Source organism: Tinamus guttatus, unplaced genomic scaffold (genome assembly GCF_059628265.1).
Source record: "Tinamus guttatus ecotype Peru unplaced genomic scaffold, ASM5962826v1 Tinamus_guttatus_pri_ptg000044l, whole genome shotgun sequence".
Lineage (NCBI taxonomy): Eukaryota > Metazoa > Chordata > Aves > Tinamiformes > Tinamidae > Tinamus > Tinamus guttatus.
The window spans coordinates 2967836-2994272 of NW_028288578.1; the positions used below are offsets into that span (position 1 = coordinate 2967836).

At 43.6% G+C, this 26437-nt stretch overlaps 1 protein-coding gene across 1 annotated transcript; it reads right to left on the minus strand.

The window, feature by feature from the left end:
- On the minus strand, positions 1-26058 carry NRDC (nardilysin convertase). The gene is made up of 31 exons (XM_088536627.1): positions 25713-26058; positions 21177-21483; positions 20911-20992; positions 19810-19963; positions 17991-18064; positions 17382-17477; positions 16112-16234; positions 14592-14649; positions 13547-13620; positions 13281-13350; positions 12781-12858; positions 12242-12362; positions 12105-12163; positions 11483-11537; positions 9984-10088; positions 9656-9779; positions 9033-9119; positions 8553-8672; positions 8160-8211; positions 6972-7122; positions 6242-6369; positions 5502-5664; positions 4800-4831; positions 4362-4500; positions 3832-3879; positions 3461-3513; positions 2732-2815; positions 1247-1337; positions 831-947; positions 474-563; positions 1-218 (listed from the first exon to the last, which is right to left on the minus strand). The coding sequence occupies exons 1-31, from the start codon at positions 26039-26041 to the stop codon at positions 21-23; spliced, it is 3462 nt and encodes a 1153-aa protein (XP_088392753.1). The 5' UTR covers positions 26042-26058; the 3' UTR covers positions 1-20.
- Positions 26059-26437: the final 379 nt, after the last annotated feature.

Here is a 26437-nt window from a genome sequence, read left to right on the forward strand (position 1 = left end):
TGCAGGGCAAGATGTCACTTTTATTTTAATATTTTATGGTAAGGAAGAACATTCAGAGTAGATGTGTAAGCTTTGATGTCCTTGATGGAAGTAACATTAGTCATCAAGGAGGATGGGGGTAAGAAAGTAAGATGAGGTATTTCACCAGATGAAGAATTCTGTGCTTCTGAGGCAGCTGTAACCTCTGAGTCCCCTTCATATTTTCCAAATCCAACCACCTGGAAGAATTACCAAAAAAGAAATTATTCTCTAACTTTTATAAATTACACTTCAGTGCTCATCTGCCCTGAAAAAATAGATAGTTCAATGCAATCTGATTGCTACTGTGAATCAGGAAAGTAGGAAAAGTGAACAGTATTGTGGATAGTTAACAAATGAAAACAGAGACCCTCGCAGAGCTCCCGGCAGGGGCTGCGGTGGGAAGAGGTGGGCAGTCCAGAAGGGGACACATGGCAGCGCCAGGCAACACTCACATGAACGCTGAGCACCTTCCTTTCACTGCTTCTGTGAGCTTGGAACCAGGTCACCAGGTCTGACTTAGTAACAGACTTCAGAGCTTCGATCTAAAACCCACAAAACACACAGGGATGACACATAAAGAGCACAGTGAGGGAGCAGCTCCTTTAAATCAAAGTGCTCTCTCTATGAACTACATCCCACCAGATAAAGCAGCCCTGAAACAAGAACAGGGATGTTCAGGGCCCATGTATTGCTCTAATCCAATATTGGCAAAAAGTTCAGTGCCTATGTTTTCTTTGGCATTATTTTAAAAAACAACAACAAAAAAAGAAAATTACACTCCTTGTACCTCAAAATTAATTCAGACCTACCTCCCGGGCAAGCCTGTCGAAGAGATACTGCTGGGTCACAACTTCGTTCCAATTCCTATCTACTTCTTCTCCAAGGTGGGAGTCTTCACATTCTTTCAACTTTATCAAGGCTGTAACCTACATTTGAGAAAAAGAAAACTGGTTTCAAAGGGTTTAAAGTATCCTAATTTACCATCTATTGTTTATAGGCAGTGATACTAAAAGAAATCCTTGAATGAGGCAGTTAATGGTTTTCAGACTGAACTGTAAATTTCTAGAGGAATGTCAACAGAATGAATGCAGACAGAGAGGCAGGATTCAAAAGTGAGCCCTTTGTTCAGAAAACCTCAGAAATAAGTCAATACCTGTAACCACATCCTCCACTTTCAATACCATTTAGCAGTTAAAGGGAAAGCTTTCCAAGATCAACTTTTTACCTGGGTACTAAAAGCTTCTTCGGTTAAATGCTTGATTTTCTCTTCAAAGCAAGAAAGAAACTCCTCTATTTTCTTGTCAACCAATTCAGAACTAAAAGAGAATTAGTTAAATCATCTCAGGGAAAAAAAAAAAAAAGGCAAACAACACTAAGATGTAAAGTAGCAGAACAGCAATAAAGGAAACAGAAGGGAAGGGAGGGACGCTGCCCCTTCCCTCCCCTTGGAAGGGCCACCCACCACTGACCACCAGCCTTTCCATCGCCCTTGTTCTCAGGAAGAAGAACCAGCGCTCAGAGCTGAGCTATATTGAGCACCGTTCAAAGAGAAGGACTTTACACAACTAAGGAGGTTTTTTACAACTCCCTAAAGGTGGGGGTAGCTGCTATGGCCTTAAGGCCCTCGGGGACCAGGCTGTGGGGAACTAAGCACAGCTGGACGGGGGGCTGGGGCAGCACCACAGCTTCAGCTCAAGCCCTGCGCCCTCACGGTTCAATTCTAATCACTTCAGATAAAAATAGGAAGAGGGGATGTGATGTGATGGCTTGTGGCACCTTTGAAACATTAAACCTCCACAGATGACAGCTAAATCCTCCAAGTGTCATTCAGGTAGCAGTACTCACTGCTAATTGAACTTGCACTGAGAGCGAAGCTTTTTCATAAGCTGCAGATATGTTATAGATCTGCTTTAACACTGAAGGCAGCCTAGTACAGGTCGTTGGAGGAAATACCTGCAGTTAGCTGGAGGTTTAAACAAACCTCCAGGGTGGTGTCGCTGCTGAAACCAGGTCAGAAGCAAAGCTACGTGGTGGTCTCGCCTGGGCGGGTATGTTCAGAAGTGCAGTGTGCTATTTTTACTTAATCTGTGCATTATTTATCTCTATGCAAGTCAGGACTGCCGCAGTTTCTGAAACTTAAGACTTTTGCTCGTTTCAATCCCTGTGCCAGGAATGTCACAATTTAATACAAGCGCTGCTGCTTTCACGTTCCCTTCAGGATCATGCACAACTGCCCGTGTTGAATAGAAGCTGCTGGCCCGAAACAAGTGAACGTTACTGCGTCTGGGTCTTAAGTGAGAGCAGGTGCATGTAAAGGTCAGGCAAAAGCAGCCTTAATCAGCCGTGACCTGTTCTGCTAAAAGAAAAGATTAAGCAAACTGCACTCAGGAATAATTCCTCAGCTGGAAGGAATAATTCCTCACCTAAAATAGAGCAGGCACTACGGCCACATACTTTGTTTGCCACCTTGCTGTAGCCAGAAGGTCTCATACACCTGCTACCTAACACACTACAGCCCCTGGCCACCCTGTGGGACGTCACTGCTGCGAAACCCAGCCCGCACGTGGCGGAGCCATGCTGGGGTCCTCTGCAGCTGCAAAAGGAGCCATTTACAGCATCCCTTCGCACAGCAAAAATCGTCAAACTTGACATTCACTGGCCCCATGGCTGCAGCCAGCGGAGGCTGGAAACGCTGACCCCGAGCACTTACTTGTACTTAGTTGCCTGCGTCGCTACCGTGACGGAGAAGCCCAGGATGCCAGATGTGTTCCTGCACGTGGGGTACACGTGGTAGCTGAAAGCAAAGCAACACAAAAAACTCATTCCATGAGCACAACTGACACCTACATCTTCCATTACTTTCTCCATCAAAGCACTTCATTTTTTTCTCCATTTTAGGAAATCTTTTTAAGCCTTGCAAAGTTATTTCTGTTTGGGAATTCGTGGACACCAGTTCAAAGAGAAAGTGATGCATCTATAGCTGTGAAAAGCTGGTTCCAGTTTCTGAGAATACAGGATGCTTCTGATGGAGTCTTAACTACCACTAAGTGGCTACTAAAACAGGCCACAGTGCTCTCCATGCTCTAGGTGACCCTGTGTGTGCAGGGGGGTTGGACTAGCTGACCTCTAGAGGTCCCTTCCAACCTTAAGCATTCTATGATTTTATGATTCTATGATGGCAAACTCTTTGGGAAGCAGAACAACTTTCTGCTCATTAATTCCAAGTCAGCATACTGGTAATGAAGACAGTTCTTACTGGAATCCAGAACAACTAGGCTGAAGTTCGTGTGGAGGGAGCTCTTGGTTTTGAGGTGTAATGATGCTCTTTCAGTTGCAGTAAGATAGGACTTAGCCATGGAGCAAGAAGAGGCTTCCAAAGTGAAACTACTTGGGAAGAGCAAAGGCAGGTGACAGAGCTATGCAGTGAGAGGGAACTCACCCGAGGGTCTGCTTGGTTCTCAGGAAGTCGAAGCAGGGCTCCTCCATGTGCATCTGAAAGGGAGCACAGAGCGTGGCAGGAGCCGCGACACCGCTCTGCAGCCACCCCGACCGCGGACGGAACCGCCACCCTTCCAGCTACACCCACTGCACTAGGACAGGCCACAATCTTCCAGGGTGGCACTTGGGAAACGTCGCAGGGCAACATCCCAACCAGTCTGGTCAGAGTGAGCACTACTGCCACCTCTGTCTCCTTCAGCCCCAGGGCCTTAGCACTGCTCCAAGCACTCACAGTTTTCATGCAAGACTCTTCCATGCTTACAACTACTAAAAAAAGCCTGCTTGAAATGACACAAACACCAACCAACTCACCACAAGCAGCTCCATAAGGGTGTATTCCCTTAAATTCCTGGCACCAGACTGAAATGAAAATAGAGAAGAGTTTAAGGTGATTTCATGGTGTGAAATGGTCCAGATGAAGGTGACAGCTGTGACAGCTGTGACATACAAACCTCAGCCTGGACTGCAGCATGAAGGAAATTACAATTCACCAAGTAGGAGAGGCGTTTCACCCAAGACCACAAGATCAGTGGTAGGGCAACGAGGAAACAACTAAGGCACCAAACCCAGCGACCTTCCCCTAGCACAGGCACGGAGAGACGCGGGTTTGAGGAGAAGGGCAGAGAGCAGCGCGATGACAGGTACCTGCTCCCCCACATGGACTGGGAGCCCGCAGGACTGCGGCCACTGAGGCCCAGGGGATGCCTCTGTGCCAGTTTTCACCATGTGCCGTAAAATCCCTGTCCAGAGACTGACTCTCAAGACTGGGACATAAATACAACTACAGCATCAGCAAGGATCAGCAGGAATAAACTTGTGCAGACTAAAAACTAAGACATTACCTGGTAATAAACTGTTACTTCAGAGTTGGCATCACCTTTGTTGAGAGTTTTCACCTTGCAGAGCAGATGGGCGTTTGGCAGATCCACCACCCGGAACTGGACGGGGCAGGGATGGGCCAGAGGAGCAAACTGGAGCTTTCTGAAGGGAGCACAAACAGCAACGTGTCAAACAAGCTCACATCTTGGCCAAAAACAATAAAACACCCCAGGTGTTTACATGCCCAAACTGATGTTATTTTCCTTTTCCCTGAACTGGAATAATGTTCCACATGAGCTGCCACCACAAACCACCACCTCCAGGGAGCACTGGCAGCTCTGCACCTGGGACAGGAGAAGACATTTTTGATACTGCTCCCACCCTGATGCCTTCCTGCAAAAAAGGATCTTAACTTGTTTTTTTTCCCTAGAAAGACCTGTGCTGGTGTCAGAGGTACTCACTGAACAACGTAGTTCAGAAAATCCTTTGCTTCCTAGGAGAAAGCATAAACATAAGTTTCATTTAGAAGAGAATTATTAGCCCCAAACCACAAGCACACGCTAGAGCACAGCGCTTGAGCACGCGATCCCCACACAGAGCACAGCCACGTTCTGGCCCCGAGGTCCCTGCAGCCTCCCCAAGGACTCGCCCTCTCCCAAACGCCCTCGAGGTGCCAGGACAGACACCTCAAAGCAAAACCCAAGTCTCCAATCAGGGTCTTGTACTTTGGCTTCCCAGCACAGAGAGTACAGAGCCCGGAGCAGAGCATCAGCCACAGCAACAGCGCGGGGCACAGCCAGGACAGCAGAGGTGCAGGGAGGTTTACCCAGACCACGCTGGCAATCAAAACATCACATAAAAATGTCGTTTGAGGGAAGCCTCCCACTGTAGCACCATCCTCAAAAGTTGTGAATATCAAATAAATCAGTATTTCAAACAATACAAAAACTTGTGGCCAAGGCAGAAACAGGCTATATGTGTATGTTCGCCACATTTTCTCCTCTTGGCTGTTCCCCCCTAACTCCTAAAGAAAAATTCCTCTATTCCAAGGGGCAGTTAAGGGCTCCGCGGTGCCTATCCGCACGGCGCTCCCGAGCTGCGGGCGCTGAAGCACCTGCCAAGCACGAGGTCCAAGAAGGGTCAGCTGCTGCAGAGCTACTCACTCTGCTCGTGAAGTTCCCTTGTACGAGACCCTCCACGAAGAGCTGCGATTTGAAAGCCTTGACGAAGGCCGAGAGGGACTCGATGGAAAGGCCGTTCATCAGTGTCTGGTACTTGTCGATCATGGACCACCTGCTGTGCTCTAAAATCAGGAGACGCACGTCCCTGCAGCACGGGGAGGAAAACAACGTCTCAGACTGCCAGGAGCTGCCTCACAGTATCACAGAATGGTTGAGCTTCATAGAATCATAGAATTATCATGGTTGGAAAAGACCTTCAAGATCATCAAGTCCAGTCCTATCAGTTGGATCGCTGGTTGGAAGGGACCTCTAGGGATCATCTAGTCCAGCCCCCTGCTCCAGCAGGGACACCCAGGGCACCTGGCACAGGGTGGCATCCAGGCGGGTGTTGAAGATCTCCAGAGAAGGAGACTCCGCAGCCTCTCTGGGCAGCCAGTAAAGCCTGTTTCATGCCAGAGATCCCATCTCTGGCTCGGGAATGTCCCGGAGCCGGGGAGGTGGTAGCCAGGAACACCGCTACGTGCTCGCCCTGTCCTCCCTATGCACCAGGCTCAGCGGCACCTGCCTTCACCCCCACCCACCCCATGCTGGGCACCTCGAGCTCTCTAAGGCACCAGCGAAGCTGGGAGAGCCCCCGAGCTCAGGGCAGAGATCCCCAAGCTCTCTGGCTCAGCCTCAAGCCCCAGGGTGCCGCCACCGTTGGCCCTCCCACAGCGACTCACTTGGCCAGCGTCTCGGGCTTGATGAGGATGTTGAAATAGGTCTTCTTCAGCTGCTCTGTTATCATCTCAAAAACGGCCGGAGTAAAGCTGAAGTCAGCCAAGTGATCAATGATGAGCTGAAATAAAAGCTGGAGGGAAAACAGCATCCAGTCATTTTTCAAAAAGATGACCAGTCTAACCTGTTTTTTTATGTATTAAAAAGATCCCTGTTTGATCAACATATAAAAAGCCACAGAGTCTAACTAAGGCACATTCCTCAAGTCTCTAAGACACATTCCTCACTAGACACTCCTAAGCCAAATTATAGTCGGTTTCAAAAGGACAACAGTTTTAAAAAGTGAATTAAGTAATTTCAATATCCTAAATAAACAGGAGTTTTTGCGGTCCAGTTTAAAGGAAGAGTCATTAGAGTTAATGCAAGTACATTTAATACTTGAAGGAAGGCAGGCAAAAGTCAGTAATTTTAGTTTGTAGAACTGAACAGAACTGTGTCTTTATCAGGTAATCAGTTGAAAAGTGTTTTCTTCATTGTCCTATAGCTGAACATACGTTCAGTAATGCCAATTTTCCAATTAAAAATATCCCATCTATACACTAAAAACTTCCTAAGTCATTCTAATAATATGGAAACTGAATTTGCTAGGCAAGTCAGAAAAGCAGCTCAGCTGCTGCTAGCAGAAAAAGCACCGACACTGAAAAGCTGGGGGCTTTGCAGGCGAGCAGGACTCACAGGTAGTTTATGGTTGAAGCCTTTCACCCGAACGACCAGGCCGTGTTCCCCGGCCACCAGCTTGTACTCCAGCTGGGCGACGTCTGCTTCGTAAGCTGGCTCAGCGAGGTTGTGGGAAAGGATGTTCACAAACGTGTCAAACAATACTATGCTGCATGGAGAAGGGGGCAGAGTCAAAACAAAAGGAGGATGGAATAGGAGAAAAAAAATTTAAAGGCCAATGAGTTTGATGGTACACACAAAAAGCTCTCCAACAGCAATGGATACTTGAATAAAATCAGCCTCAAAACCAGTTTTCAGAAAACCTGGAAATACAGAATGCCAAGTTCACTTGGCCAAGAACACACCCAAAACTACATAAAAATAATTTGTATTAACCTTTGCACTGATTCCAACTTCACACGATTTAAGATTTCTCAAAAAGCAGGACTGTGTACTGTAACCCACCAACGCTCAAAACATGGCACAGTCACACAGAAAATGAGCTTTTTACACTTTGTGTAAAGGAATAGAAGGCGTCCTTGGTTTTACTTGAAGAAGCTTCTGCTATGCTGAAGACTTGAGACAAATTGCTATTTATCTACTGAGCTATAACAAAAAAAGAAATAAAAATAAGATACAGAGAAGGAGACTGCAAGGAACTGCACTTCTGTACTTCCAAATTTTTGTTATTGCCCAGCCTCCAACATTCAAACCAACTAAGTCCTGATGCAAACATTTCTAAAAGCATTCCCAGAATATGCCTTGTGCAGGTCTCAGAAGAATTATAGTAAAACCACTACGAAATTTGTCACAAATGACAGCGCTAGCCTATGATTAGCAGAAGTGCTGCACGTGCAGAACTACAATTTCAAGGTCAACACAACAAACAGTTGGTCCAAACGCTGTCAACAGCCTCTTCCCTCCCTTTTTCCTTACCTGGGCCCTTCCTTCTGGCACATGTGCTGCTGCTGCTAACATTAATTTTCCAAAACTTGCTCTGGGAATGACACACCAGACCGTTTGCTATAGTAACGCTCTGCAGCAAAACCACCCTCACCTAACTACAGATAAAACCAAGGCAGAAGTGCAAGAATGTGAGCAAAGGCAGCCATACTTCATTCCACTTCAAAATAAATCATTTTCATTTCATCTGCTCATGAGAATTTAATTACTTCACAAGATAAGCACAAATAACATAATCCTTACTTCTCTGCAGACTGCTGTATCAACGGAGAGATCAGATGGAAACGAACATAAGCTGGTGAGGAGAGAGATAGACACCTAAATGAGCAATTGTATAAGCAGCAGCTTTCCAAAGCCAAATACATTTCTGCCAGGTTATTCTTTGGCCATGACATGACCAATGGAAAGTTTCTGAACAGCTGAGGGAAAAAGAAAAGCAAACGGACTACAGATACTAACACCAAAGTCTGAGCAAACCCTCCTTGTTTGTATGTGCAATGGCCAGCAAGGCAGCACTCACACAAGAGGTGAGAAGCAGCCACAGGCCCCACTGATCACCAACACTACTCAAGGGCCCATTGCTTTTCTTTTTATTATTTTTCAGTTTGTGAAGTACACAAAAAGAAAGCCACTTACCTTTTGGGATTTTGAATTTGTCATCCTTCCTGTACCAGAGACAACCTTGTTGTGTGCTTGCTATTTTGACCGGGTATTCTGTCTCAGGGCAGTCAGCAACTTTCAAAGCAAAGTCAGTGGCTAAAAAAAACACACACACAACCAAAAAGGGAAGTTACTGCACTTCACAGCCACAGCGAGGCCACATACATAGAATTCATGCAGTGCTAAGCAATTAAAATTTCGCTCCTCAGGTGGCTAGAGCTCTGTGTAGGTCTCCCTGACTGCGTGAGGCCTGCTCTGCTACAGTTACATGATCCATAAACTTGCATCCTAGAAACAGTCAGTTCTCAAATTTCTAAATAAAAGAGTACTAAATAAATGCTGACGAGCATAGTTAAAAAGTTGATATTCAGATGGAAACAAAAGGTGTATCAAAATGTTAGCAAGTTTTCAAATAAACTATTGAGGGAAGATTTTATTCATGCTAAGGTGCCTTACCAATGTATTTGTTTTCTTCTGGAAGGTGTAAATCCTGATTTAATTCAAAGTCACTGGCCCACAAGTCACTCCAGGATTTGTCAATATCTATTAAAAAACATGAAACGTATTTTGTTTAACAGAAAGCTATTATTATTCTTTCTATTATTTCAGTCTCTAGAACAGTTGCTTCATCTCTTAACTTTGCTATTTCCACATCATTCCACAACATTTGTGCTACGACACAGTGTCTAAGTGTCATCTGGTCCACCAGAATTCTGTCTCAACGCCTTCCTAACGCTGTGTTGGTGCAGCAGCAAAGCAGCCCTGGTTAAAAGCAAAGCAAGGCTGCACGCATTAGCAATCCAGCTAACCCTTCACTGCTGCTGCCCTCTCCTCCACTCCGTGTGGAGGACATGCTGCAGCCCCTGCCTCCCAGAGCACTGCTGAACCAGGGAGATGGAGTCCACTGACACTAAACAAAGAGCAGTTACGCAGCGGGACAGAGTATGTGAGTAATGATGAGGTCAGTTTAGCGCTGAGCAGCCATCTACCCTCTTCTCTGTGTGGTTGTATTTTATGTTCTCACCCTTTTGAAAGCTCTAGTGTACAAATCATTCCCGACGTTCCTGTTGCTGCTTTACCTTCCACACTGTACTGCGTTCCAAACCACTTCTCCTTCAGATGACACTGGCCCTCGTTGGCTGCGGAGAGCAGAACCAGGTTGGCTCTCTGAGGCGTGAGCTGGTTGAGGGCATCAGCGATGACCTGCAAGTCAGCACAAGGCGTCAGCCCAAATGCAGCCCCGCTCTGCCTCACCCTCCAAGAACTCTTCATCTGGACACATGCAGAACACGACATGATAAGCTTAGAAAGAGATTTGCCTTCTGGATAAAGTGTGATGCAATTAAAGCACCCCAGTGTGCTTACATTCTCCCTTCACCATTACATGCAAAGTTGGAAGAGTATTACCTCAGGCTTGTACTCAAACAAGAGCTGGTCTCCTGTCAAAAAATCTTCCTTCTGAAACAACTGCATGTTCTCACAAAGGCTTTCCACATAGTCAACTGGATCTGTCTGTAAAAACATTTAAAGAGCTATTTTTCACAAAACTGGGAAACTAGAACGCCAACTTTCTGTGCTGAGAACAGCTTGGGTGGTCAGGTGTATTAAGCATGGGTTGCAAGCTGTGTTTGTTACTGCCTTCAGTCTTGGCTATTAAACTAAATATATTTCATGACCATACCAAATGCTCAGGACTTATGTGAGGATCCTGAAACATCAGACACATCATCTTTACAGAAAGAACAGCCTTTTGCATATGCTTATAGTCATTAAATCTGCCAAGTTAAAATCCCAGTATGAGCTCCTTTCTCTGGGAAACACAAGTGAGTCCAGCAACTCAGGATTTAAAGTGATCTGGAGCCCAGAAGGAACAAGCTGAGGAGCTACACGGGCATCTCTTCAATTCCACCCCTCCTCCAGGCTCTCTGGGGTGATGGACATCCAGAGAAGAAAAACGTCCTGCTTCTTGGGCATGAAAGCACAGACTGTCCTTTAGCTGTGTGAGACTTCCTAGTGGAGAGCTTTTTGCTGCATGCCTTTTTGAACCAGCTAGCATCATCCTGTACAGATTCTGGGTCTGGATACAGTCCTGCTGCAGGCAGGACTCTTAGTAATGGCTGCTTCTCCAGTGTGAACTGTATTTTCTGTGCCCTGTATTTTCTGACTTGCTACTGGAAAGTACATATCCTGTTAGTGTAACAGCTTTGGGGAGCATAAAAGGTCAGATTGGAGCATCCAAAAAAACCAAGGTGACAAACTCGAAGCTTTTGGTACTACAGAGCTTCATCTTGATCAAGTCAAAGTTCAAATGGGACAATCTCATTTCCAGTGATTATGGACTGACCATAAAACTGCCAGCAGGACAACAGCTGTTCTTGCTGTGCTTGATATTACATAGCCAGCCCTAAGAGATTAAGCCCTAAGAGTTTTAATTGTTCTCTATTGTTAGGGGCAAAGCTTTTGCTAAGAAATGCTAGTTGATTCCAATTTTTTAATAATTGCATTTTGCTAATGAATGCATAGAAACTGTATTCTGTTAAAATACCACAAATTTAAACGATGCACTTTAAGCTGGTATAAAGTTGTTCCTAGAAAAAAATCCACTGTTCTGTTATACACTATTTGGAATTACTGGCAGCAGTCCTTGCTGTCTGCACCACTTTGTTCTAGTATTTGAAGATCACTGAAGACACTCCATAGTTCTCATCTGCCATTTTGAATGCAATTACAGACACAAGGATTTGAAAAGGTAAAAGAAAAAAACAACAAGAAATGGCATTTCTATCATCCTGATGCTCACAGCAGACTGGCAGCTCTTAGTCTTTGAAAAGACCTAGACCATCTGCAACGAAATTAGATTCCCTTTTCAGGGTTACCAATACCCCAACAGAAAACAGTACACATACCTGCTCCTGGTAGTGGAATTCATTAGCTTCAATCTTCTGGATTTCTTCCCATATTCTGTGAAGGAGCGAGAAAAAGTTCAAAGTGGACTTCTCCACTGCTTCACCACATTTATCAATAAACTGAAAAAAGCAGTCTTCTAGGAAAGGCATCAAGAGTGAGTTTCTCCACAGCGACTCTTTCCAGTACAAAATCCATGTACAAATCTCTCTCTCACACACTCACACACACACCTCCTTTCATCCAAACAGCTGAATGGGTTTCATAATTGGCAATTGCTTTCCAAAGAGGGACAGACATAGTCACAAATTGTCAAAATCTACTTTCAAATTAACATAAGGGTTAACCCCAGAGTACCACATTTCTGACTTCCACAAATAGTTGCATCCCCCTATTATTCTCTTAAATCAATGCAAAACTGCATTTTACATTACACTTCTTCGGCTTAATAAAGTTAAGAATCACATCATAATAAAACAGTTAAAAGCTCCAAGAAAGACATTTTGCAAACTTAAATGCAGTTAAACTGATGCATCTTTCCCACCAAACAGTGCACATGCTATAAACAAAAGGCTAATGGAGAGGCACAATCTCAGGATAGCTGATGTGATGTCAAATTCTCACCTTTTATCTGGCCCTCTTTTCTGCAACATCTTCAGATACTGAAATACAACATGGGCAACCTGCAGACCAAAAGGAACTGATTAACTTTTTCAGGCATTAGGAAAGCATTAAGAAAATCAAGTAGCACTAAACCGTACCTCATAGAAGTGCTTGTAACCTTCGTCAGTCAAAGTCACAGAAATGCTGAAGATGGAGTAAGTAGAGTTCTGTTCAAATCCTGTCTCACCATTTCCTCCATATAATGCAAGAGCCCAAAATCTATAAAGAGTTAAGTACTCATTACCCCTTTCAGCTTTACTTACATTTAATTGCAATTAGCAAATTACAGCTTTACTTCTATCGTTTCCCATCTGCTTTTAGTGTATGTAAAGCTTTTCATGCTACGATGTGAAATCTAGAATACAGAATTTAAGACAATAAGTCAAAAAGCTAAGGTATCTTTGGGAGAACTGGTAAAATCAGTCACAGGAACCAACAGTCCCTGGACAAATACAGATCAGAAACCATTTATTTCTTATTTGGGACTATTTTCAGCTTCAAAGAATACACTACAAAATATAGTAAGGCAGACTTGGCCTGATTATATTTATCTACCAAAAAAAAAAAAGAAAAAAAAAAGGAGTTCACCTTTAATTTTAGTAAAGCATTTGATTACTATGCTGGAAAAAATACATACTTTTTCCTAAGAAAAGAAAGAACACTTCCTTTGCCTTCATGTCCCACCAGCCAGGAAATATAATGAAGTGGCTTCACTCTATTTAAAAAAAAAAAAAAAAGGGAAAAAAAAAGAAGAGAGAAGGCAGTTAAATGCCAGGAGGTAACACTTATTACAGGAAGAATGCAAATCAATTCACAAATGACTACAGTATATGCTATTTCTTCATGAGAAGTATTCCATCTACCGATAGCATTAAGATAACAAGCTAGAGATGTGGGAGTTCAGAATATAACAACTGATATGAGTCAGTGAGGAATGATGTTAAGTTGGTTGTGTGCCAATCACTGAAATTATGCAAGAACTGTATCTGCATAAACATAACTCTTTTTAAATACATTCCCATTCTGAGGGAAAGTCAGCTGTAACACAGATAAGTCAGACTTTTTGATGTGTTGTGCAAATCAGTAAAGATATCCCCAACATAAACATTGTGCAAGGAAAATACAGCTCCACCTTACCTGTAATACTGCTCTTGTGGAGGAAGTGCCCAGGTGATACTCAACGAGTGAACTTTCCTGATTGGAACAACTAAGCAGAAAGAAAATTAAGGAATGCAAATACATGATTAGCAGAAGATAAGAAATTTTGCATGATGCATAAAGAGAAGAGAGAAATTATTCAGAACCACTTAGAACTAGTCTACAAAGTATCCACATCCCTGGCAAACACAAGGGAAATATGAAACTGTGTGTTCAGACCTTTCAGACAAATCTGCTTTACTCACCTCTGTAGAGCTTGTGAAATTCTGGTGTATCAAAAGGCTGAGTCAGATGGCCAAAGCTTGGTTTAGGCAAACCACTGGAAAGGAAAAATAAAGTGTGGCTGTTAGCGGCAAGGAATCAAGGCTGTGCAGAGGTAATCACAAGCATCTTAGCATCCATGGGCTGAAGTGGCAGAGGAGTCACCCCAGGCAACCCAAAAATGCCTCTTAACAGAAAGGTGCAACTCGGGATCCCCCCGGTCCAGACTGGAAGGGAACGTGGTTTAGCTGCCCTCTGCCCACACGACGGAGCTCGCTGGCCATCACCAGGACTCAGCTCACAACTCCAGCGACACCAGCCCTGCTCCCAGCCTTGGGAAGCCAGGCCAGTGACAGCCGCTCCGGCCGGAGCCCGCGGGACGGGACGGCTGCCGTGGCAGGAGGAGCAACAGGGGAAGGGCAGGGCTGGGCACACAAACAACAGACTAATGTGGCACTCTGGGGCATTAGACTTGCCCAAGTGCATTCCCACCACAGAAATAAGAATCTTGCAAAACTGGAAAATGAAAGGGGAAACAAAATGCTCTTCGAGTTAGGAAAGGTTTTTGCAGAAATCCCACTTTGGACCCCACATCAGAACAAATTATGAAAAATAGACCAAATCTTAATTATTTGTCACTGTAAAATGACTCTTAACATCCTTTTCAACATGCCACCTTAATTTATTTTGCTGCAAAGTATTTTTGTCAAAAGCAGAGATAAAAATTACAAAATGATGCTCTATGTTTGAATGGTTCTATCATAAATTTAAGTCATCAGCACAGATTAAGCAAATGCTACTGCAAAGTAGTGCCACACAAGCACTTAGTTTGCAGGCTAAATACACAAAGTTTTCCTGAAGCAATTAGACAGTTTTTAACTTCCCAAAGTTCATTTTTTTTCTGGATAAACACATATTAAACAACATATTAAATACCACCTCTGGAAAGGGATTAAAAATGTCATTTTGAGCACTGTACCCAGAGAATTCTACAGTCTGTAATGTCATTTTGCATCAGAAGAATCTTACTTATTTGGGATCTCAGAGAAGATTTCTGTCACCCACTTTTCCAGTGTATCCAGTGTTTCTAGGAAGAAGTGAAAAAAAAAGTAAGTTAGAGATTAACTTTCTGAAAATTTAAGACAGATTATTTTATCTTACCTCAACCAGTCAAGTCACTTTAAAGAGGCTGCAAGTCAGCATATGTTAAAATTAGCAAGCTATAAATCATAAGCTTCAGAGCTTGTTTGAGCCAGCTTTTCAATTTCACTAGACTCTACCTTTGGCCATACCTCTGCTTCTGTATATACTTTCAGTATTTCGGGGCTGAGACAATTGGGGTTTAAAGCTTGGTACCAGCAGATATGATTGTGAACTACCAACTTCAGAATTAACAAAACCACTGGAACATGCTAGATTCAATTCCATCACCTACAATCTAGTGCATCCACAGCAATTTGTGCACCGAATCACAATCCTGTAGTGCTCAGAACTCTAACCTTCTACTTTCTTTTCTAAAGAAAACAGGTCAAGAAGTAGACATTTACTTTTCAAAAATGGAGCAGTGCATAAAAACAAGTATTCAAAAAGTGATGCTGTGTTTAAAAAAAGGTGGGGGGGGAGCGGGAGAAGGAAAGAAAGGATTCAAGTTATGTTTTGCTTTAACAAAGAAATTTCACAAAGGTGACCTGCCTGGCTATCACTTCCCATCCTTTTCTTTTTGAACACCAGAAGAAACAGTCCCATCCATTGCTACGTAAATTGATTATTAAAGGAAAAAACAGTGCCCAAATATATTTACAGTCTAGCCAGAAAATAAAAGGGTAGAGAATAAAAGAATTACCACCTCCCTTTTATAGATGGGAATTGCAATCAGTTGTAGGCATTCAACAAAACACTTGAGCACAAACTAAACTTCAATGTACTCAGCTATTTTTTTTCAGCTCACGAGTACCTGCGTAAGTTCTAAGCAATTTATATCTTTTTAGTCTCAGAAGAAAGTAGCAATAGGTTTGAAGGGTTTTGCTGAAATGAAACCCAAGGCATATGCACAGCATTCTTCACTCTATGGGGAAACTACGTTTTTCCGTACAGGAATGTGTTTTACTTTAAAGCCTCTCCTGAAAAAGACCTTTTCAAAAGAACAAAACAACTGAGACATCCAAGTGTCAGTTTCTCCATCATCTTCTGTGCAGGTTCACTGCTGATTGCAGGAAAAGAAGCAGTATTAAGTCATTTAAGTGATAAGATCCCAGGTTCCTACAAGCCTTTGTTTAAAAGTATACCTTTGAGACTTCACCCCTCATGTTAACCTGGAACCCATTCATCTCCTTCAGTTAAGAGTTTCTCGAGAAGTGGCAGGATGACAGCAACACAGCACAATTGTATGAGCCTCCTTTCATTTGGAAAACAAGCTAAAAATCTACATATAAACACCTCCTGCAGGACAGGGCAATCTACTGAATGGCTTGTGCTACAGCTAAGCTAAAGCCAAAACAACCACTCCAAAGACAGCAAAGAACTTGCTTTCAAGGAACAGCTGGCGTTACCTTTGGACTGGACAACTAAAGTCATATAGTGAGCGGAGTAATGGCGCTGCCAGAAGTCCCTCAGTCTCGTGTACGTATCAATATTATTCATTTTAGGCTCATGTTTGAGCGTATCTGCGTTACCTGTAAGCGTAAAAAAAATGGTTAGTTATCTAGATACTGGCTATGTCAAGGCCAGATATACCTTCAATTCCTCTTCCTCCACTGTCAGAGAGTTTACATTACGATAAAAAAAAAAAAGAGGTCTCATGTATGTGGAATAGAGGAAAGAGCAGCCAGTTTTAGTTTCTATTGTCAGCAGAGCTGAATATACGCCCACACCCCACTAACAGGAGCTAGAATTTCTGTAGTAAGCACGTCAAAAAGTATCATTAGAAGTTTGGAGGTAAAGGAATGATAACTGAAATGAAACTTCCAGGTTCTAGCTCCATTATTGTAAGAACAGTTGATATTTCTATGACAATAGAGGAGAAAGTACTTCTTTATACAGCTCACCTATACTTTGTACAACGCAGCTCTTTGTGTATGCTGCCAGCTATTCTTTCACCCACACAACCTTCAAAATGGGGGAGGAAAAAAGCATTTAAAGCACGAGGGAAAATATCATTTTTAGTATATGCCACTATGGGATTTCAGAAATTTCATCTACATTTCAAAGTTTTCCATCTCTACTACCCATCACACTTTGTAATTTATTTCTAACAATTTATTCTTGCTATTTCTAGCAGCATAATGAGTGTGACGGATCTAAGACTCTGTTTAGGATATATGGTCCAGGATAGGAATGTCAAATTTTCCTTCTATTCCACTCACATGGCTGTGCAGGTCTATTTCAGAAACCTCAACAACAAAATATTTATTTTCAAAAGCTTCCTTAGATTCAAATCCAAAATTACTTCATCTTTCTAAGGTATTTTAATAGGGAAAGAGGAGAAAAAAAAAGAAAAAAAAAAAAAAAAAAAAAAAAGCTTAAGTGTTCTCCAAGTCATCTGTCTACCTTTACACTAACAAAAAGTTACAAGGATTACTAGCCTAAGGCAAAGTAGCTTTATCGTCAGCAAAAAAGCAGCACCAGAATGAACCAGCCATCTTAAACGAAGGCAGCTGCTTCTACTCCCAAATGCTACAGTGTTAAATGAAAGAGTGTTCTCATACATTTGAGCAAGTCTAGTACTTGCTGTGATAAATGATTCACTGACTTAAAATGTGTTAAGCAGATAAAAATTAAGCAGTACTATCACCATTTTTATTGCATTAATGCAGCACTTACCCCAAAAAAATTTCTTCATAGGATGTCCAGGCCTAGCAAGACTCCCAAATAGCATCTCCTTTCTGTTTGCATCAGAGGGTCTTGCAAGCTGATACTCTGTTAATTTTAAGAATTTGTAAAGTCATTCATCAAAATCCAAGGTCACGTTTCCATGCAAAACAAAATTTCCTCTGTGAATCAGAGTCACACAAATTCATAGTTATTACAGGTGTTAGGGTTAGGAGCCAAGGTAGAGTCATTCCCACTCTCTGTATTACCTCCACAGAGGGCTGGAGGTGGCACTGGGGCTAGGCTGGAGCTAAGTACCAATACATTCCTTTAACTGTCTTACTGCTTGCTGCCAAACAACCAACCCCCAAAAATTAGTTTCTGATTACAGAATTGACATGGTAAATTCTCTTAGTGGTGGCACTACATTCAGTGTCTCTCCTCTAAATAGCTGCCAATATCCATGAAACTTAAAGAGAAATCTAAGAGTTCAATCCCTCTGTCAAGCTGAATGAACTGTGACAGAATGGTTTAAAAGGAGAAACAAGAAGCACACGATGTCGTCAGGCAGATATCATTTCTTTAAGAGGAGATAAACAAACAGACAAAAGAAGCTCTTACCACTGTCTACAGCCTCGACTTCTCGATCTATTGCATCCCTGATCATGAGTGGATGAATAAAGAATTGTGCCCACCTATGAAAGAGAAAAAAACATACACTTTTCTTCAATGTTTGTTAAGCTAGGACAAAAACAAACATACAAGAACAAACATCTCCTGCTATTTTTAGTTTATAAAGTTGTCTGACTTATTACAAAATATATAATTCTGGACTGCATAGTCTTAAGGAAAGATTAAGCCAGTTCTGTGATAGCTTCAAAAACCAAAAGGCAGGGCCCCCCTGCTCCATAACATGGGAGTGAATTGGTTGGATACAGTAGGATATAATACTAGAGGATGCAGGGCACCTGCCTTCACATCCTGAGAATGATCATACCAGATCAGACAAGTGATCCATCTAGTCTGGTTCCTGTCTCCAACAGTGGCCAGTATCAGATGCTTCAGAGGAAAAATGCAAGAATCCTCAATTGTTCATTATGAACAACATGACCATAGGGAAAGTTTCTTCCTAACTCCAGGCAACAAATGGTTGATTTATGCCCTGAAACATAAGTTTTTATATCCATTACAATTCTATTACCTAACACAAGTGTGAATGTTGTTTTCCAGATACCCCTTTTCTCTTGTAGCCTTGGAGAATAGAACAGAAGGGGACAGGTAGCAGTGATGGGAGACTCTGTGTAAGGACGCCAGATAATCTTTCTATTTTAACTGTATGTTTTTAATGCTGCACCGGACTTATTGAAGCAGAAGGTTAACAGGAAAATGTTATTGACTAAGTTCTACAGCTATACAATCCATTAAGTTAAAGACTATTCCCCTCTACTGCTTTGAAATGTGATGTCATTCAATTTCTTTGGTTCCAAGACTGCTGAATAAACAGAAATCATCAGCACCCATTTATCTTCTTTGTATGAGATGCTATTTTACAATAGCATCCTATTTTCTGTGTTTTCCTTCCAATAACTGAGCTCCAGTGATTGATTGCAACAACATTTTTGGTTCTGCACTTGCAAATTTCTAAAAACTAGACTAATCTGCAAATGAAAGCCAAATTTGGTGCGATTAGGAGGACTTAAACCATGCTTGGTAAAACATGCACACTCCAGTGTCTGGCCTCATTGGAGGAATTAGAACAGAATCATATTGGAGTCTACTCTTCTCTCGGCATGTTTTGCAGCATCAAGCGTACTCAGCTGACGTGCCCATGAATCAGAAATTTCCTCACACAGAAGGCTGCTGATCAGACAGCTGTGGTACAGGGGTTGTCCCAACACAGCCCGTAGCACAGATGAACAAGATAAATACTCCTGGCACAAGACACAGACTTCACTGAATAACCTGCATTGCTAAACGCATCCCCTTGAGGCACACATATCATCAAGGCTCTTCCTCCTTGATAAACTAGCTTTAAAAAAAAAAACCCACCACTCTATCCAGATAGCTAGGTCAAGGGATGAGTCAATAAAGATTCTGGGAGCATTTCCCCTCTGAACGGTTGTCATATTGAATAAACTAATAAGACTTCTGCTGTCATCAAAGTTAAGTGTGGTAAAGCCATCAAAAAGACGGGCATTAAGACATACGGTCCTCACACGCAAGTTCTGTGTCATCATACATCAGCTGTACAGCCACCAGCTCAAAAAACAGTGAAGTATCTAAAGAGAAACTGTATTTCCTCATGCTCAGTGTGCTCGGTTGTAGTACAAGGATCTATGGAGGTTTAGCAGTGGCATTAACTATCCCAAACTGAAGAACTGAGCAGTTACACTGAAACACATACAGTCATTAATAGCCAACAACACTTAAGAGCAGTTACCTATCGAGCGCTTCTTTGAAGTACTTCCGCTGCACATCAAACTGGAAGACCGTCCGCTCGCAGTCCGTTGAAGCGTTGTCGCTGCCCCCGTGTTTCTTCAGGAACACATCAAACCCGTTCTCATCCGGGTACTTCAAACTGCCCATAAAAACCACTGGAAGAAATAAAAGCAGCAAATTTAGGAAGGTGATATGATATTTTTTATCCCTAACTGCAGCTATGACAAGCCCTATTCAGCGCAGCGTAGCCATAACTGTCCCACAGTTCACACATAGCACCTGTGCAGCTCAGCACAGTGGCTCCAGCCAAGCACTGACTCACTGTCCTTGTCAGGTCTGGCCTGGTAGGGCCCAATTCCAAGAATAAATTGAATTTTAGGTTCTGGCATCTCTTCTGAACATGAGGCAAAAGAGCAGACGTGAGATGCCAAATTCCAGGAAACAGATTCATGTTTGGAATCAGCAAAGCTAAGAGGCAGCCTGAAGACATGGTTAGATGAACTGTTCCATTGGCAATAACATAAATTATGCTCTCAGTAACTGGTTAATACTATTTTTACTGCTTGACTATACAAACTGCTAAATAATTTGGGATATAACACACTTTTTAATAAAGTTATTTTAAAACACAAAATTTAATAGATGACTACAACAGTAGACAGTGGCAGAGCAGAACATGCACCTTCTCTAGCTACAGATCGTGTAACCCGTGCGATAATTAGCATAAGACACTCCAATGGACTTAAGACAGCAATGCCTCTTCAAGGCATAACCAATCTTTAAGTCAAGAGTAGTACATTAGAAGATGTCTAGTTGGAAGCTTTGTGCGGTTCCGTTTCTGTATTACTAATTCATCATCCTTTACTACAGAGATAAGCAGTCTATGGCTCCAGCTAGAAATGACTTGCAATTTTACAAGACCAAAGGTAACAACGTCCCCTCGTGTTTACTAGGGTTGGGGGGAAAACTTATCTAACTATTCAAAATAAATTCCAGGGTAGCTGAAATAGGAAATCATCCTAAAAATACTGCAGAAACTCAAAGCTAGCAGAACTCATCTTGCCCAGAAGCTGGAGAAGACAAAACAGGAGCAGACACATACTGTGTTCCAGGAAGTGCGCTAATCCAGGCAGATCTTCAGGATCAGAGAAGCTGCCAACAGCAACGCACAGGGCGGCTGCAGACTACAAAAAAAACACAACACTCAATAAAATCCTCTTCAACTAATTCTTCAAGAAGTGCTCCAAGAAAGTGACAGAAATATGAGACAAATCAGTCAGGACAGACATATTAAAAAAAGAGCTAAGTTTCAGGCCAAAAGATCTAAGTTTCAGTTATTTTTTTCACTCTATAGCTTTATGTACCTACCTGTTTTTCCGTACAACCTCTCTTTCTTGTTTCTTCCTTTTCAGCTAGCTCTTCTAATTCACTATCATCAGCATCATTGAAATCTTCATTATCTCCATCATTGTCCTCGTCCTCCTCATCACAGTCCTCCTCATCATAGTCTTCTCTGCCATCTTCAATCTCTGCTCCAGAGTCGTCATCCTCATCGCTTTCCTCTTCGGATTCGTCGTCATCCTCCTCCTCTGAAGATAAGGCAGATGGGGCACCATCCAGGTTATTTAAATCCGAAATTAAAAGTGCACATAAGCCATTCTGCAGCTTGATATACCTGAAAGAATAATTATTTACAATGACTATGCTCATTTCCCAAGCAAATTCCCATATTTTCTGAAAATTCATGTTTTCTACAATAGCTCTGTACTCTTCAACTGAGATTTCCTTATAAAAATCTAAGATTACCTAAAATGATGAGCAGCTTTACAGGGGAAAAGCAAAAATATGAATCTGTTTCCAATAAACTAAAGTTCTTATGCTCTATCCATACAGCATCAGCCAATATGCTGTTGGAATGATTACCAGCAATGTATCACTTTTACAGTTCAATTAATCACTGTCATGCAGCTATCGTAAACTTTAAATTTATGAAAAAGGCTAAACTCGCATTGAAGTCAGGTAGTCAGGGACAGGCAGAGACCACCTCTCCAAAGGAGTTGCAGCCATGGGATCACAAGGCACAAGAGGGAGACTGAGGAGAGTGAAAATTCTGTATTTTTTAGGGGTGAATGGATGCTATCTGTACGCAGGATGGACGTGGAGTAGGTAATCAGGACAGGCTCTCACAAGCAGATAGGGCCAAATACCAACTCCCAGAGCAAACCACTCACTGCACATTCAAGCCTCCAGTTGACCAGACCACCACAGGAACAGGAAAGAAGCAACCTGGAATAGTAATGGAAGCCCTTCTTCTTGTAAGGTTAGGAATATGGACTTGAGATTTGTTCCTCTCTCTGAAATATTTATTTAGCACCTTGTTAGAGAAAACTTCGTATACTCAGAATAGGGAAAGACAAATTTCCAGAGAATGTTACTGAAAGTAGAAAGTCTATTAGTAGCCTATCAGCCTATTACACTCCCACTAGCAAGTTCATGTAAACATCTATTATGTGGCAGTCAGGATCTTCTTCTTGGCTTTTAAATAGGTCCCAGAGACATTTAATCTGATTTTACTAATGCTTTCCACAGGAAAAAGGACAATTATTGTGCAAATGTTAGGACTCTTCTGAAATCTTAATAAAATACTTGAAAGCATCTATGCTGCTATCATGAAGTAATACGTATACATGCACACATATATGTGTATGTATATAAACATATACACAACCCTACTCTGTCCAATACCCTTCCACAGCTTTTCAGAGCAGGGATTGCAAGTATCGCTACTTGGACACCAGATCTTGCACAAGTTTCTCGACAGATCCCAAACAGTCACGGTTTTAATATTTAAGCCAGCAAAAGCAGTGGTAAAATAGGGACAGGTGGCACCTGATTCAGCACAAAGCCTTGCAGTACAAAGTTAGCCCACAGCCCTGTCCCACCCCCATAACCTGCAAGAAGTCTGGGCAAGTTCAGATCAGATCCGAGAGCTGCAGGGAGATGACTCGTTTACTTGGGCAGAGCAGCTTTATTGTGTAGCTTGGTCTGCAAAACTGGTTTAAGTACCAAATAAAAGGTGCATTGTGTATTTTCCAAACCCAGGGTTCCTGAAGTTTCTCACATATTTCATTTGTGATATTGCAGCAAGTCAGTGTTTCCCTTGATAAAAGCAAGTATACTATCAATATTCCAATTCAAAATATGAAATCAGTGTCAACTGCTCACACCGAGCTGCAGGCTCCTTACTGGGCCACTGCAGATCACAGGCCAGACTGAAAACAAGCTACTGAGGCTACTTCTTTCCCAGCAGAATCTCACAGGAAAGCACTTGGAGAAGAGGGGTAGAGAAGGTTTCATGACAAGAGTTGAGCAGCTAAGAAACCAATATTTAAATTGTGTTAAGTTTATGAATTATGACCATTTACCAATGGTGGAACAGAAAACACTTTGGCCCAGTGTCGTGATCATTAACACCAGTTTGGGGTTCTACATGGCCATTTACTGTATAAACCTGATCCAATCAAGTGAAAGCACAGTTGCTTTGTTAATTTTTATTAAATTAACTATAGCATAGTAGCATATAATTGGCAGAGACTAGGACTAACTGCACAAACTAGAGACAGTAACTAGATCTGATACAGAGTTTCTGGGTCCGAAGTCAAGCATCCACACGTGCTGTAAGTTCGGAAGAGCTGAGGGCGTTTGCACCATATACACGTTGGCTGTCACGCAGCTGCATTTCAGAATGCAGAACCCATAACAGGGATCCTCAGAGCAGATACTGCACTGCTGATCCGCGGCGCTTTGGGCCACGGGGAACTCGAAGGAGAGCCCCCAACGCGAGCACCGTCCACGTCCCCATGCGTCTCCACCGCTTCCCTCCTGCTGTTCACATCCAGGAAGGATATTCCCCTTCCAGGGATCAACACATAGTAGCAGAGGGCAGGGAACAGAGCTGCTCTTCCAGACAGGTTTGCCATGAAGCCGTTTAACCAGCTCTGCATAATAGCTCTGGTTTCCCCTTGCCGCGTACCTCCATTATACCAACAGAGCAGAGGATTTCAGTTTTTCATTACTCATCCCCAGGCTCGTGGGTGCTGCGTGTTAGGACAGAAGAGGCTCCCAGCAGCAAGGCACCCTTTGAATTAAGCAGATCTTGCTCTCAGGTTTCAATTAAAGAGAATCTAGAACAGCCTGGGTTAAACTGCACAGAGGCACCGGCCGACACAGGTGTTCTTTACTCTTTCCATGTTTCAGTCCAATGGAAAAGGACAAGTGTAACCAATACATAGGCATCAGTTAGTATGCAAAATACACATGAGAATAACACAATCACTGAACATAGAAGCAAATGTAGTCTAGTTTCTTTTTAGCAGCCGTATACTGGCACTGATATAAATAAAACTAAGTAAAATAAAAAATCCTAAAGCTACCAATAAACATCATGCATAGGTTGAAGCAGGATTGTTCTCACATCAAATTATTTCCTTATGTCAGTGATAACTGTTCAGGATTTAAACATTGAAATACATATCAGCGTGTGATAAATACTTACAAAGACGTTTTAATTTCCTAAATGACTAAAAACAAGCGATGCAAGCCTATGGAACTCCAAGTAAGGATGTTGTCCAAGAAAACATACTTTTTGGTAAACAACACTCAGTTAAGGCAACCTATCAGTTTTAGCACTGACACACAGCACCATCACGAACAGCAACACTTCAAGACAATCCCTTTTGAAAATATACTCTGCACAACCCCTGTCAGCACTCCTCTGTTTCCAGGGTCAGCACATTTGAGAGGATAATTTGGTTGAAAAGTGCTATATTTTTAGATTGCTGTCACAAATTAAGATCGCTGTCAAAAATATTCAGTGTATATCCCCACACGCAGACAGGGGGAGGGAGCATCATTAGATCATCTGCACTTAAGGTTGCTTGGAAGATTTGGAACATAGTTAGCTGACACCAGTATGCTTTACTTTCAGCAACACCCACATTCTCCTTGCTAAGGGAAGCATTACATCCGCGTGCGTTTTGTGCAAGGCTTAACTGCCATCAATCCATTTGAAAATAAGTGATTCTTAGCTCCCACCTGTAAAGCATGGAGAGCAGGATTTCTGAGAGATTTTGATGAGTTTATTCCATGCTACAAGCAAACATGTTCCCTGGTGTTTTACCAGGATGGTTTACCAGGTGGTAAAGGTAGAAGTTTCCTAAGCTGGAGGAGCCTCTATACAGAACTTTACAGACAGACAGGCCTCCTGCAAAGCAGCACAAGCGAGGAGGTAAGAAGGACAAGCCGGCAGACATCAGGAAAAGGCAGCAAAGGAAGCAGGACGAAAAGGAAAGGAGTAATTTTTCCCCTCTGCCAAGGGGGGCAGTCCTCTTAAGGCAGCCAGAGAATTTCACTGACAACCAATGTCACTGCAAGTCCAAAACACGGCCTCGGGTTTAGGCTCGGGGGGGCTGTGCATTGGCTGCACACATCAAACATTGTGAAGAATAAAGATTTTTTTTTAATAAGTAAATATGGGCAATCTCCTGCCTAAGAGGAAAAGTTATCGCCATGTCCCTTCGGGAATACCCTGCTTGGCAGCATCCAGAGGGCTGGAGCTCGCCAGCTGTTTCCCGGAGCAGGCCGGAAACTCTCTGTGCTCCAGGCAGCTGATTCGACTGCACAGAATTAATATTCACCTCAACTCATGGGTGTATTTTGGAGGGGGAAAAAAAAAACCACCACTTTTGAGACTCATCTAAACCTGGCAAACTAGCAGGCTTCACTAAATTAATTAAGGAACAGGAAGGCCAGCACCTGCTCTGAAGAGCCCGTCACGCTACGAAACAAGGGGGAGGCCGCGGTTCTCCCGCCCCCCAACGGCCGCGGAGCCGCCGCCGCCCTCACCGGTAGAGCTTGGGGTCGCTCGGGGACTTGACGATGTCGCAGTCGCCCAGGTTTGCGCCCGGCCCGCGCTCGCCGTGAGCTCCCCCCGCCTCCCGCTGCTGAGGAGAGCGGCCCCCGGCGTCGCGGCCGCTGCCGTCGGCCGGCGGCGGCAGCTGCTGCTGCTGCTGCCCGGCCGGCAGCTCGGGGCGGCTGCAGGCGGCCGCCACCTTGTTCCTGCCAGGCATGGCGGCGGGCACCGGTTGCCTGTGCGGGGCCGCGCTGCGGGGCCGCGCCGCCCCCGCGCACGTTACTGGGCCCCTGCGCGCGAAGGCGGCCGCGAGCCTGCGCATGCGCCGCCGCCGCACCGGGCCCGGCTGCCACCGCCTCCCTCCTCACCCCGCCCCTCCCGCCAACGCCGCCCGCGCAGCTTCCGCCGTACGGGGAGGGAGCGGTGACGGGCGCCACGACCTCGCTGCACGCACCAATCAGCGCCCGGAGCGGCGCCAGGAGGGACATGCCAGCCAATCCTCGGCCCCGCAGTTGGAAGGGCGCGTTCTGATTGGTAGGAAGGATGCTGGTGGCGTGGGCGGATGGAGGGGGGGGGGGAAACCATTAGTAGAAAGAGACGAGAGGGAGAAGAGCAGCCGCTTTCAGAAGTCAGACCGAGGACAGGAAGGGATGAGATAGAGGCAGAGCGCGGGGGCTTCTCGCTGTGCCGCTCCGACCCGACATTGAGGCCTCCTGCT